This window comes from Thalassophryne amazonica, chromosome 11 (genome assembly GCF_902500255.1).
Source record: "Thalassophryne amazonica chromosome 11, fThaAma1.1, whole genome shotgun sequence".
Taxonomy (NCBI): Eukaryota; Metazoa; Chordata; class Actinopteri; order Batrachoidiformes; family Batrachoididae; genus Thalassophryne; species Thalassophryne amazonica.
In genome coordinates, this window is record NC_047113.1 from 3,701,018 (window position 1) to 3,714,102 (window position 13,085).

At 40.6% G+C, this 13,085-nt stretch overlaps 1 protein-coding gene across 1 annotated transcript in view; it reads right to left on the reverse strand.

Annotated features, from left to right (window-relative positions):
* LOC117520653 (gamma-aminobutyric acid receptor subunit alpha-2) overlaps nucleotides 1–13,085 on the reverse strand; it is a 159,850-nt gene that overhangs the window by 123,328 nt on the left and 23,437 nt on the right. The window contains exon 3 of the mRNA XM_034181961.1: nucleotides 8,110–8,225. Coding sequence (XP_034037852.1) covers nucleotides 8,110–8,225 — 116 coding nt within the window. The remainder of the gene's footprint in view (nucleotides 1–8,109; nucleotides 8,226–13,085) is intronic.

A 13,085-nucleotide genomic window follows, 5' to 3' on the forward strand; every position in this document is an offset into this window, starting at 1 on the left:
TGTGGGGGGATCTGAAGTGGCAATCCAAAGAAAAAAAAAGGGCATCAAAAGAAAATCAAGCAACCAGAGCAACCCAGTTGACTGATGCTTGGGTTTGATACACAGTATGTTGTGTGACATTACACCTCCCTCACAGTACGGTTCACATCGCTATCCGGTTGTTAAGCACTGATGTAACGCATCACGTGATAAATCTGTTTCCGGGTCCAAAGACCTCCAAATTTACAGTTAAAGTTACATCTGTTTGATCCTTTTAAGGATTTACAGTTTAAGTTTAGTTTGTGTTTGCGTTGTGCGCAAACGTCCGTCTCTCCCTTCTCCGCCCCCACCTCCGTTAACTGCATTCGTCTGGTTCTATGGTCAGAACTTTTTTTTTCTTTTACTTTACATATTTTATTATGCACAGGTAAAATATACATGTCTGTTTGTTAATAAAAAATTATTTATTACAATAAACAGGACGTTAAAGTGCAAACTTCATTTTCCCCCGAACGACATGAACAGGAAGCGATCACAGCTCGCAGCAACTCCCATTGAAAATAACGGAGAAACGACCTGAGCGTTTGACATTTTTACATAAAACAAACACAGTAACAACGTCTAAAAACCCAGTTTAATATATCCAGCAGAGTTTTAGGCACAATATACAAAGAGTTTTATGTTGTGATGTTAATGCTGTTGTCCGTGTGCAGCCTGATCAGAGCGTCTCAGTGCAGTTCTCAATGTTAATGACAGCGCGCCTTTTTTTTGTTTGGAGCTGGAAGTTGAAAATCACATAATGCGTTACGTCACACTTAACAACCAGACAGTTGTCTGTCAACTTTATCCATATGAATAGAAGAAAAAAAACATACACAAAATTAAAAACACTGAATAGTGTTACTTGAAATGTTTGACAACTGGCTTTTAGGAAGCAGTTTCTACATTCTGGCTTAAATTTCTTTTCTCTTTACATTAAATTTTGTGTCAGCACGTTAAAAACAAACATCTGAACATAAAAATATAACGGTGGTGCAGATCTTAAGGCTTTTAATGAGACGCAGCCTACAATTTGTTTGATGTAAATATTTCACTTTCACAGTTTTTGTGTATAGTTTTCTTGATATACAACAGTACTCGGTTGGATGTTCTTTTGCCTTCAGAACTTCCTGAACTCTTCGTAGCATTAATTCAATAAGGTCCTGGGCACATTCTCTGAGGTTTTGGTCCAGATTGGCACGATGACATCACACGGTTGCCAAATCATTTTTGAACTGTCGACACAGCTCAGGATGGATCCAGGCTTTCGTGCTGCGTACACCAAATTCTGACCTTATCTTCTGAAAGTCGTGTCAGAAGTGGAGACTCATCAGAGCAAACAATGTTTTTCCAATCTTCTGCCGAGGAAGTAAAATTAATTTGATACCATACTGTTTACTTGAGCCCACTGTGACCCTCAATTGCATGAAGGCCAGTTTGTGTATTATACCATTTGTTTGCAAAATCCTGTTTGCAAAATTATGCTATAAATGATTCAGGGAGAGAAAGAATGCATGTAAATATTAGATACACTGAGGTTTGACTTAAAGCAGATCTGAATGTTGTCAAAGGGACTGTCCAGATCTCTGCAGATTATACTGCATGTATGACTGAACACATTCAGCACTGTGACGAAGTTCCTTTTTGAGCTATTATGAACGTGCTATAAACCAATTTTCAGTGATGAGAAAACATGGGTTGTTTTTTCCCACAGAGATGAAACAGAGGTCTAAAGTGTCTACAGTGTAAAAAAAAAAAAAAAAAAAAAAAAAACACGAATTGGCACCATAATGTGCAGCAGTACTTTCAATGAAATTCAGTTTACTGTCATGACAGACAGAATCCAGGACAAAACAAGAAACAACATCAAACATGAACACAAACTAAACCATTCATGGTTAAAGTCATCTGTCAGAAAGCTGTGGTTAAATCCATTGTCGGACGTGCAGAGTCTTGGTGGTACCAAGTCAGTCAGAGGTTGTCTTTTGGTGCAGGAACTGAGGAGGTGCTGTGGACAGGAACTTTGTAGAACATCCATATAATGGACATCACATTGCCAGTCCTACATTGGCAGAAGCTTTTTCAGAGCTTTTTGATGCCAGCTGTAGGATCAGGACCAAGTAGGGATTCCACGAGAAGAGAGCTTAGTCGCAGGATCAAGGAATTTATCAGCACAAGAAGGTGGTACCATTTCAAGAACAGAACTGGAAAACAGGGGGACTAACGCAGGCATTGGTGGGTGGAGCAGGCCATGGGTCTGGACCTGCTGAACAGGGGACCCCTTTGCTGCTCAGCTGCGTAGAAAGACCCTTGGACAAGACCCTGTAATGGACTGACTGAACATACAGACTGCTACACTGGACTAGATCAAAAGACAGACACCAGGACCAGACCAGAGTGACGGGGAGATGAACTCAGCATTTATCTTATTTTGAATGAGCCGATGTTCAAATTAATTCTGACCACAGACCTTTATGGTGGTTCTTTCCAGAAAACCCATGGCAGTGGCTGTAGATAGAGAGGTGATGATACCAGAGCTTCACACCCACATATGCAATGTACAATGGGTCACTGCAACCCATTTTAGAGTAAGAACACTGGATTGTACCTTGAGTTTGCTACACTATGACTTTGACTTTACTACGTATTAACGGAGGGAGGTGGGGCACATATCAGCTAAAAGAAAGTACCCCCACAAGTTCCAGAAAAAAAACTCATGCTGGCCTCTTTTGGAGAACAGCAACAATGCAATGACCTTTGCTGGCTTGGGGTGGAAAAGGTTTGTTTCAAGTGACCAGACTTGTTCTCTAGAACAGTGACCAGAAACAAAAACAAACAAAAACTGACATTTACAGGAAGACATGAAAAATGTGCAAAACTAGTAATGTATTTTCTGGAGTATAAGTCACACCAGAGTATAAGATGCACCTTTTTAAAAATACCCCTTGAGGAAAAACCTATACAAATACAAATCACACCCGAAATACAAGTAGCACCTTTTTCCTGTATTATCAGCTCTTCAAGTTGGGATTTCTGTGCATTGTTGTAGTATACTTTTTAATATTGACAGTTATTCTTTTATTATGAGAGTTTATTTTGTTTAGTGCGTTGATCACTGGAAAAGTCCTTTATAGTGGTCATTACTGTTAACTAGCGTGTTGGCCATGGGGATCCACGGGCTCTGGATTGAGTAGTGTTTATAAAATAGGTAGGTGACAGTTTTCAAGGGTGGTAATAAATTATGCAAAGTTTCTATAATGAGTTGGAATGGTGTGTGAGTCCAGAATGTTTTTAAAACCTTAGACCTCAACAGTTTTTAGAACTCAACCCTTTTATTTTCTGTTAATTGTGTATTTTTTAATGTTAATTTATGGTCTTAATGTATTTATAAATTGTTTATGTTCTTGCTTTCATATACATGCTATTTTATTTTTACTTCTATTCTGTAATTTGATTTTTAAATGGACTACAATGGAAATACATGTTTTCGCTTTTTGTGCCATCCATGTATTTTTAACGCATTTACAATTATATTATGTATTTACAGTGAACTCACAAAATAAAATCAGACACACATGCTTTTGATATATTGATGATTTACCACCCCCTACTGGATTGGCGTGGGAGTCCAGAATGTAAAAATCAATGTCCATTTTTCAGTGTTGTTAGCTAATATATGTAACTTCTCTAAACATTTTAGTTCTATCAACATTCTCTTTTGACGGTATTCATCCTTGACACAAAATACATAATATCAAATCAAATCAATTTTATTTATATAGCGCCAAATCACAACAAACAGTTGCCCCAAGGCGCTATCAGACGGCAAGTGTCAGCTCTCCCCAGTTTGTGCATGATAGAAATTGCACACACGCATTCTGAAAGTGCATTCTCTGCATTGTGCTGTAAGCAGGTGCTTTTAATTTGAAGCACAAACAAAGACAGACTTTAACAGCACTACACTTTTCACTTATGGTACTGGGAGCATGACACTCAACTCCTCATGGTAACAACAACATGACACTAAACTGACTAAACCAATAGGGCAGTACAGTCTTGTTTGAACCCCTGTGCGATACCATGGGATTTGACCACTTCTGGGGACAGCCTTCCGTTGCACAATATAAAGACAGCATCAGTTCACACGGACAAATGGTGTACTGTTTTGTTTTCGGCTGCAATCACTGAAGCATTTGCAAAAAATGAAGGTTTTTTTTCGGTTCCCAGTGGAGAAGGGAAGAAGGGAGAGGTCGTGTCGTAAGTGTTAGCCTACATAGCTAACCTGAGTAGCTCTGTTCTCTCACCTGCACAACAGTCTCGACCTGTTTGTGCTTCGGGTGATAACAAACCGCAACACATGTCCAATTTCCCACCACATTGTCACTTTTTCTTTGCATTTTCACTTTGTTTGCCAATAATCAGAGCTTCCTGTATGAATGTTACATTATGCAAAATGCTAAAACACTTGTGTCCTTCAAATAAGTAAATTAGTGTCCATGTTGACACAGCAGTGTCTCACATCATCTTCTACTGCAGTGACTGGTGTGATGGTTTTTCCACCATCAACATGTGAGCTCACCCTCTCTGACAGCTTCTCGGACATCATCTGTAGGTGAGTTACTGTCCTGTGGCTACATGCTGGTTAGTTTACTTGTAGTCTGGCCTGCAGTTTGTGATCAACTGTGAACCGAAAAAGTTCTACCACAAGTTCAGTTGTACAGAATGAGAACTGCCAAGACAAAATTTGAATTAGAATTTCAAGTCCTGAGAGAAAAGCTCGGCTTTGGGGTGAGTAGAATAAGTAAGTCCTAAAGGCAGGGTGGTGGATATGTGGTTAGTGCACTTGGATTCAGTGCGGAAGGCTCCCAGTTCAAACCCCACCCCTGTTACATTTCTCCATGGAATGTTGATTTGCGGTGTAAAACATCTGGCCAATACCCACTTACAGCTGGAAGGACTAGGACAATATAGATGAAATCCCTTGTGCAGGGACATGGTATGCATGACCGGCAATTGAACCAACTCCTTGTCTCACCAAGGTACTTGCTCTACATTGGCAGAAGTGGCCAACTGGAAATGAGATCAATATGAAGAATGACTGGTGAGAAGCTGCACCAAGGCCACAAGAAGGAAAATATCATTTTAAGTAAACCAAATGCAGGTAGGAAAAAATAAAAACAACATGTGGGAGCTAACAATGATAATGCAGTTGAAAATCTATCGAACCACCTGGAAGTAAAGAAAAATAACATCTGAAATGTCACATTATATTCACAGTTCCACTACTGTTATCATTGGTACGTCGATTAGCAAGGTTATGTGTTCATAACCTGTTGTATTTAATGGGGCCATTCCACAGGGTGACGTTCTACTATGACTGCCCATGAGCCAAAAAAAGTACAAAAATGGGATGAAATAGTTTAATCTGGTGCTGCCAACCAAACAGTCCCCCCTAAAAATTGGTCCAGCCTACCTTCACTGTGCATGCATCATTTCAGAGCGTCAGCTGCAATTCACCAATTATCACCTCGTTTCTGCTTCAAACTGCCTCCAGTCATCATCTGTCTCAGCGACAGATATCTGAAGCTTTTGTACAACAATCATTTCCACATCAATTCAGCATTATTTGTCATAAAACAAGGTGGACTGATCAGAGTACAGCAGCAGCACGTCTGAATCCGACTATCTACACCAAAAGTCATCAAACTGAATAAAGTGATTATTAACAATTCAGATGACAAAGTAAAACCTCTGAAATCGTTCTAAAGTCAGTTTTAAGGAAAAACGAGGTGATAATCGGTGAATCGCTGCTGACGCTCCGAAACGACGCATGCACAGCAGACTTAACATCATTTATAAGGCTGACACAAAAGTATCACATTAACCATTTACATATTTTATACATAGCCCCTCCATTTTCAAAGGCCTTAAGTAATTGAAAAATTGACCAACAAGCAGTTTCATGGCCAGGTGTGGCCTGTTCCCTCATGTTTGGTGGTATTCAGCATATAAAAGCTCTGCAGTTGATTCCAATATGTAGAATTTGTATTTGATAACTTTTGATTGGTACACTCAGTATGAGGTACAAAGAGGTGTCATAATTAGGCTGAAAAAAAATATCTGACAGATGGCAGAAACCTCAGGAGTGGCCAAATCAACAATTTGGTAGATTCATAAAAAGAAAGAATGTTCAGCAGCACCAAAAGGCCAGAAAGAACATGGAAGACAACTAAAGCTGATGGCAGAATTATTGTCCTTGGTGAAGAAAACCCCTTCAAAACATCAAACCAAGTCAAGGAAATTCTGGAGGTCTACAACCAAGATGTGGCTTCATGAATATACACCGATCAGCCATAACATTGTGACCACTCTGACCGTTGAGACACACACTCCACTATACCAGTCTACCTTAACCAACATTAACTTTTCAGCAGTTTGAGCTACAGCAACTTTTCTGTTGGATCAAACCACACGGGGCAGCCTTTGCTCCCCATGTGTATAAATAAGCCTTGGCTGCACATGACCCTGTTGCCGGTTCATTGGTTTTCCTTTTTTCAACGACTTTTGGCAGGTACTCAGTGTTCCACACTGGTAAGATCCCTCGAGAGCTGTAGTTTTGGAGATGCTGCGTCCCAGTCATCTAGCCAATTTGGCCCATGTCAAAGTCACTCAAATCTTTGTGTGTCCCCATTTTCCTGCTTCAAACAAATCAACTTTGAGGAGAAAATTATAATTTTCTGCCTAATACAGTATTCACACATCTGAGGGCCCAGGGCTGAGCATTAAACACCCACCAAAAATAAATTAATTCAGTGACCCCCAGCATAATGTAAAAAAATAATGAGTTTTCGCAGTTTTTTCTCTTCTTCCGTGCGATAATCAGTTTGTCCAGTGCTCTTATTGTGAAAGACTCGTGCAAAAAACAGGAAGTGTTGTGTTGCAATGTAGCTAGCTTTGCTACAGTCACACAGTGAAGGAGCAACTCTGTTTGCGTTTGTTTTTGTCCAACAAAAGTCCTTTTTCCATCCACCAAAATAAGTTTGTCAGCTGATATCATTGATTTCTATTTAATCCACTAGATGGCGGACACAGCCCTTGAGCTGTTGCCAGGCAGCCTTCATCTTGCTTAGCGTTATTCCGCATCTTCAGGCATTAGATTACATAGAAATCAATGAAGCGCTGACTTAAACTTGGGCTAAAGTGATTTGAAAATGCTTTTTTGTGCAGCGTTCAGGTGCAGCAACCAGCTGATAAAGGTTTGTGGAGTGAGCTTTCATAAGTGAGTATTATATGTAATATTAACGATAGAAAAGGTGAGAAAATTATTTATTTTTGTGTTGATCTGTATTCTGTAAAGTAGTGACTTCAGTTTTACTGCCTGAATGCTTTGTTGTGAGAAATATTTCAACCATTTGTTTAGTGATTCAATTAGAAGTTTCAATTTATCCCTTTTTAATGAGCCTCGGGTTTTTTCTTCACATCAGGTTTTCCTGAAAACATCTCAGGATGTTCTGTAAAAGCAAATTCACAGAATTGAAATGTTTTTTTTCCTCTCAATTTGGTGGTCACATGACAGTCACTCTGACATTATATATTCTGCTAATATAAGAATACACACGAATGCGATTCATTTCTCTCTGATATACCTACACTATCTTACCTTCAAAGGTTGAAATATTCAGCACATTTTCCAGAAACATTTAAAGCAATGAAATATAAAGCCATCTGCAGAGCTAAACGTGGCCAGTTTGTCTGCTGTTACTTTCCAGGAAGTTGGATATTACATAACTTAAATGTTCTGTGCAGAAAGTGTGTTTGTCTGTTCATTCTTGAGGGGATTTCTGCAAAACATTATCTGAACCACAAAAGCTGATGTTAAGAGTTTTCACTCCAAATGATCCATTTGAAACGAGCGACACGTGCCGTTTCATAATAAGTGACGCACAACACCAACAATAAAAATAAAATAAAAAAAATGAGGCCTACGAGATTTTTTTTCCCCCTACAAACACTAGGTAACTTGGATTGGCTAAATATAAGTAACACAATGTTCTATGTATATTCAATTAACTAAAAACATAAATTGCTTACCCCCAAGACCAGGCCGCAAACGGTTGTCATAGCCATCCAGCAGCCGGTCCAGGATCCGTGTGAACAGGGTTATGTTGGTTGAAAAGGCATCCGATGCAGCATCAGCATTCACTGACCTAATCAACAGACACACAATCATAACATGAGCAGCTAAGGACACTTCAAAATACACAATCCAGATTAAATTTTAAATGTGTTTGGACTCATTTTGTTTTCTCAGAAGCCTGATTGATGGGAAGAAAAGAGGCCATTATTCTCTGGCAGTGATTCAACACACACACACACACACACACACACACTTTTCTTCTCATGGATGACCCAGTTCAACATGTTTGAACCATCTCAATATGCAAATGTAATCAGAACTGAAGATTCATAGGAAATAAATCCAGAAAAGACTGCATATTAAAGACATGTCGACAGCTCTGATGTAACAGTCTGAGTTTAACAGCTTTTTAAATATATTTTCTGGATGATAATTCGCAACACAGTATTAGTTGCATGTGTGCAAAAAATAAAAAAAAAGCATTATGAAGAGGAAGAAAAGTCACAACAGGCTCCAAGTTATATTTATTTTTGAAATGTGGTACTACCATTTCATGCAAGACCCAAAATGAATTTAATTGGCACTTTTTTTTATTTATAAAGTAAATATCACATTAGCAAGAAGAAGCCAACAGGCTAATGAATGTTGTTGTACATGGCACAAAGAACTTGAGTAAACTGCTTATTGTTACTACTGAACAGGTGATTATAAGTAAATGTGCAATGTAATTAAATGTTTAAAAACTCAGTGTATTTATAAGGCAAACAACTTGGGTTTGGATTGCTGACCTGTTGTGCTCGATGTCTCATACAGTCCAAACAAGTGTGATGTGAAGAAGTATTAAAGTTATATTCCCTCAATTTATTAAAGAGCATGGGCTTTCAGTTTGAGATCATGATTTTTTTTTTTTTTTTTTTTTTTACCCAAAACATGCCTCTCATTCAGATCTTCTTCCTTTACATCAGCTGGTGTCCAGCTTCACGTTGTGTTACCATACCTGCTCCCAGCATGTGAATTACAGTATACAAATAATGAATGTTTGTGAGTTCATTGTTATGAATATTTCATCGAGGTGAAAGCTGGAATGATCCATTGAACGAGGAAAATGTAAAAACATTCATTATTTGTTTGATATAACAGGTAAAATAGATGATTTGATATTATATGTCATTTGATATTACATTAATTTATAAACAAAACAGAAAAGGGACTTACATTTTGTTGCTCCTCACTGGAGTCCAAAAATAATTGTGACAATGTAGTTTGTGATGCCATGCACTGACTTTGTGTACTTCCAAAAAAAAAGTGTACTTCCTCACTCCAGTGAAAAATGTCAGCAAATTTGTCCAGCTTATCCTAACTTCATCCTCTTAACAGCTCTTCATGCCTCCAGATGGCTTGTGGCGTAGTGAATGCATTTCTTGTGTGCGTTAGAAGAATTAGCACCATCAATTAGCTCGCTCACATTGTAGTCTGTCAGCAAAACAAACTGCAGTGTTTATCTAAATGCCGCCCCCCACTATTGTGTGCATGGGTGAGGTTCGCAGCATGCAATGGTACAAAATGTATGGCACCAAATTGCATGTCACGTGACATACAAAGCACCAATCAAATGACAAGGATCCACTCAGCCATTATATGATACCTCACAGTGGTGGGCACACTTCCGATAATAGATAATTATCGAAGATAATGTTTTCTTTATCGGATTATCTTTTTTAGATAAGAAAAGCATACAGAAGCATACACTTGTGCAGTGTACCACACTACGGAGCTGTCTTGGGCTCTGGATGTCAACAACTCAGGCAGACAACTGGTCCATCCCTACTTCTTGAAAGTAGCCATCTATTTACCCCAGCCAGGTGAAATGTAGGTGTCCTTTATCCGCTGGGGACCTCAACCCTGAGGCTCCTGCATGCTGGATCATGCCCATAGAAATGTGCCACATGGCCAAAACATTGCAGATGACGGTGAAGCAGTAAATGCACTTGTTTCCAGTGCGGAAGGTTCCCGGTTCAAGACCACCCCTACTGATTCTCCACATAATGCTGAGTTGCGTCAGGAAGGAAATGTGGTGTAAAACCTGTGCCAAATCGACATGCAGATCAACCTCCGATCTGCTGTGGCGACCCCGAGAGCAACAAGGGAGAAGCTGAAGGGTCTTACTGTGTTCCCTCACAATGCAAATTGTGTGCCTCATTTTAGAACACCTAAGTAACTGCTAATTTGACACAAAATCATTCCAGCTGTACACAAGGATGCTCCCAACAGATTTGCATATGAAAGTTAAGTAATATTTTCAGAATGTCAAGAAAAAAAACAACAGCAAAAGGACAGCATTTCCACTGAGACATGGAATGCGTCGGCTGAGTCGTGTCCTCTATTGATAGCCTTCATTCTATTGATGCTCCAGTGAGAACTTGAATTCTAATAGTTCTGGTGATAGAAGGGTTTATCCCACTGAATACTGTCCATTTCATTGTTTTTCAAATTCAGTTTTGCCCCATCATCCTCTCTTATAAGGCAATCTGTCCACATGCACCACGCCATACATTTTAGAATGCCGTTTGACTCTTTCATGTGTCCTGTAATAGCAGAAAAAGCATTTCCTCATGAGCATAAAAACAACCTATGGCAACTGTGGCTCAAGTGGTAGAACAACTTACTTCCAAATGAGAAGGTTGATGGGTCAAGTCCTTACTCACCCTGTGTGTGACAATGTTCTTCAACAAGATTCCAAAGAACATTTTTTCTAACCAGATCATCAACTGTGATGCGCGAGATGAAAGACCTTAAACTTTTAGACCATAAAAGTACGTGCATCACCACACAGAAGTGACAAAAAGTACATCACACACACACACAGAGTGTGCCCAACCTTTTTGACTTCACCATGATCACCATCTTCAACCACTTATCCAGGATTGGGTCGTGGGGGCAACAGCTCTAGCAGGAGACTCCAGACTTCCCTTTCCCGGGCCACATTGACCACCTCTGAACGGGTGATCCCGAGGTGTTCCCAGGCCAGTGTGGAGATATAATCTCTCCACCTAGTCCTAGGTCTTCCCCGGGGTCTCCTCCCAGATGGACGTTGTCATGGTTTGGCCCTCTCTGGGCTCCTGTTATGGTTTTGCCATCTGTCTGTGATCCTGTCCGGTGATTTTCTCTTTGGTTGTTTTCTCTTGCCTCAGTTAGTGTCGTTTTAGTTTTGTCTCTGCCCTTTATTTACTTTGTTGATTCTGCTTTTCTGTTTCTTTTCAGTCACTGGATGTACTGTCTGTTTATATACTGATGCCACATGTAGTTCCATTCTAGTTTAGCCTTGATCTTTTTCCTTGTTGAACTTTTTTGGTTCAAAATTTTATTTTTTATTTATTATTTTCTAGTTTCTGTCACTCATTTCTCTGCTTCTGTTTACTTAGTTTCACTTTCCTGCACTCTCTTGTCCCAGCTTTCACTCTGCTTATGTTTACTAAAGTTTCACTTTCCTGCACTCTCTTGCACCTGCTGCACTCATCTTTGTCATGTCCTCACCTTCACCACACCTGACTCTTATCACATCCTGATTACCCTACCTGCATTTAAGCCCCGTCTTTCATGTTCTCCACTACTGGTTCCTTGTGCTCCATGCCTTGTGCTTCTGCCCTCGCCACAGCCCTTTTTCACACCATAGTTTGACTTTGATCTGGTTGCCGTACTGTGTATGACCCTGCTTGTGTTTTTGGACTCTGCTCTCGTCTCTGCCTACATACTCTATCTCACTGTGTTTTTGAACATTGCTTGTTTTTTTTGACTATGCCTCAGCCCAATGTCTGCCTGTTACCTCTGTATCACTGCCTGTCTACCCGTGTACTGAACCACTGCTTTGCCTCCATTTAAAGCCTTTTGATAATTCCCTCATCTCTAGCTGTGGTCTGCATTTGTGTCCTCCACCTTTTGTGCCACTCATTCAAGAATTCTGACGGATGCGCCTGGAACACCTGCCACCCTCCTGAGGAAGCCCATTTCGGCTGCTTGTACCCACGATCTAGTTATTTTGGTCATAACCCAACCCTCATGACCATAGGTGAGAGTACGAAGGAAGATTGACCAGTAGATTGAGAGCGTCGCCTTTTGCTCAGCTCCCTTTTTGTCACAATAGTACAGTACAGCGAATGCAACACCACCCCCGCTGCGCCGATTCTCCGGCCAATCTCACGCTCCATTGTCCCTTCACTCATGAACCATACCCAGAGGTACTTCACTTGGGGCAAGACCGCATTCCCTACCTGTAGTAGGCAATCCATCAGTTTCCTGCTGAGACCCATTGCCTCAGATTTAGATGTGCTGATCCTCATCCCAACCGCTTCACACTTGGCTGCGAACTGATCCAGTGAGTATTGGAGGTTACAGGTCGATGAAGCCAACAGGACCACATCATCATCTGCAAAAAAGCAGTGATGAGACCCTGAGCCCACCAAACCCTCCTCCCCCTGACTACACCTCGTATCCTGTCCATGAATATTACAAACAGGATTGGTGACAAGGCGCAGTACATTTGGTACATTTTTGCCAACATTTCAGTTCATTTTTCAGAAATTCTGTGCTGGGCAGCACAGCCAATTTTAACTCGAGAGCCAGGCGGAAATTTGCAGTATGGTGGGGGGGGGGGGCACCCGGCGCCACCCACTGTGGCTAGAACTCTGCAGGCAAGTGTGAAGTGGCTGGGAAGGGATCAGCACCTCTAAATCTGAGATCACGGTTCTCAGCAGGAAACTGATGGAGTGCCTACTCTAGGTAGGGAATGAGGTCTTCCCCCAAGTGAAGGAGTTCAAGTACCTTGCGGTCGACCCCCACCGGAAATGAATATGACTTACTGCTGAGCACCCGAACACAGCTCTCACTTTGTGAGTAAAGAGATTGGATGGCCCTGAGAAGAGATCCCCCCCAA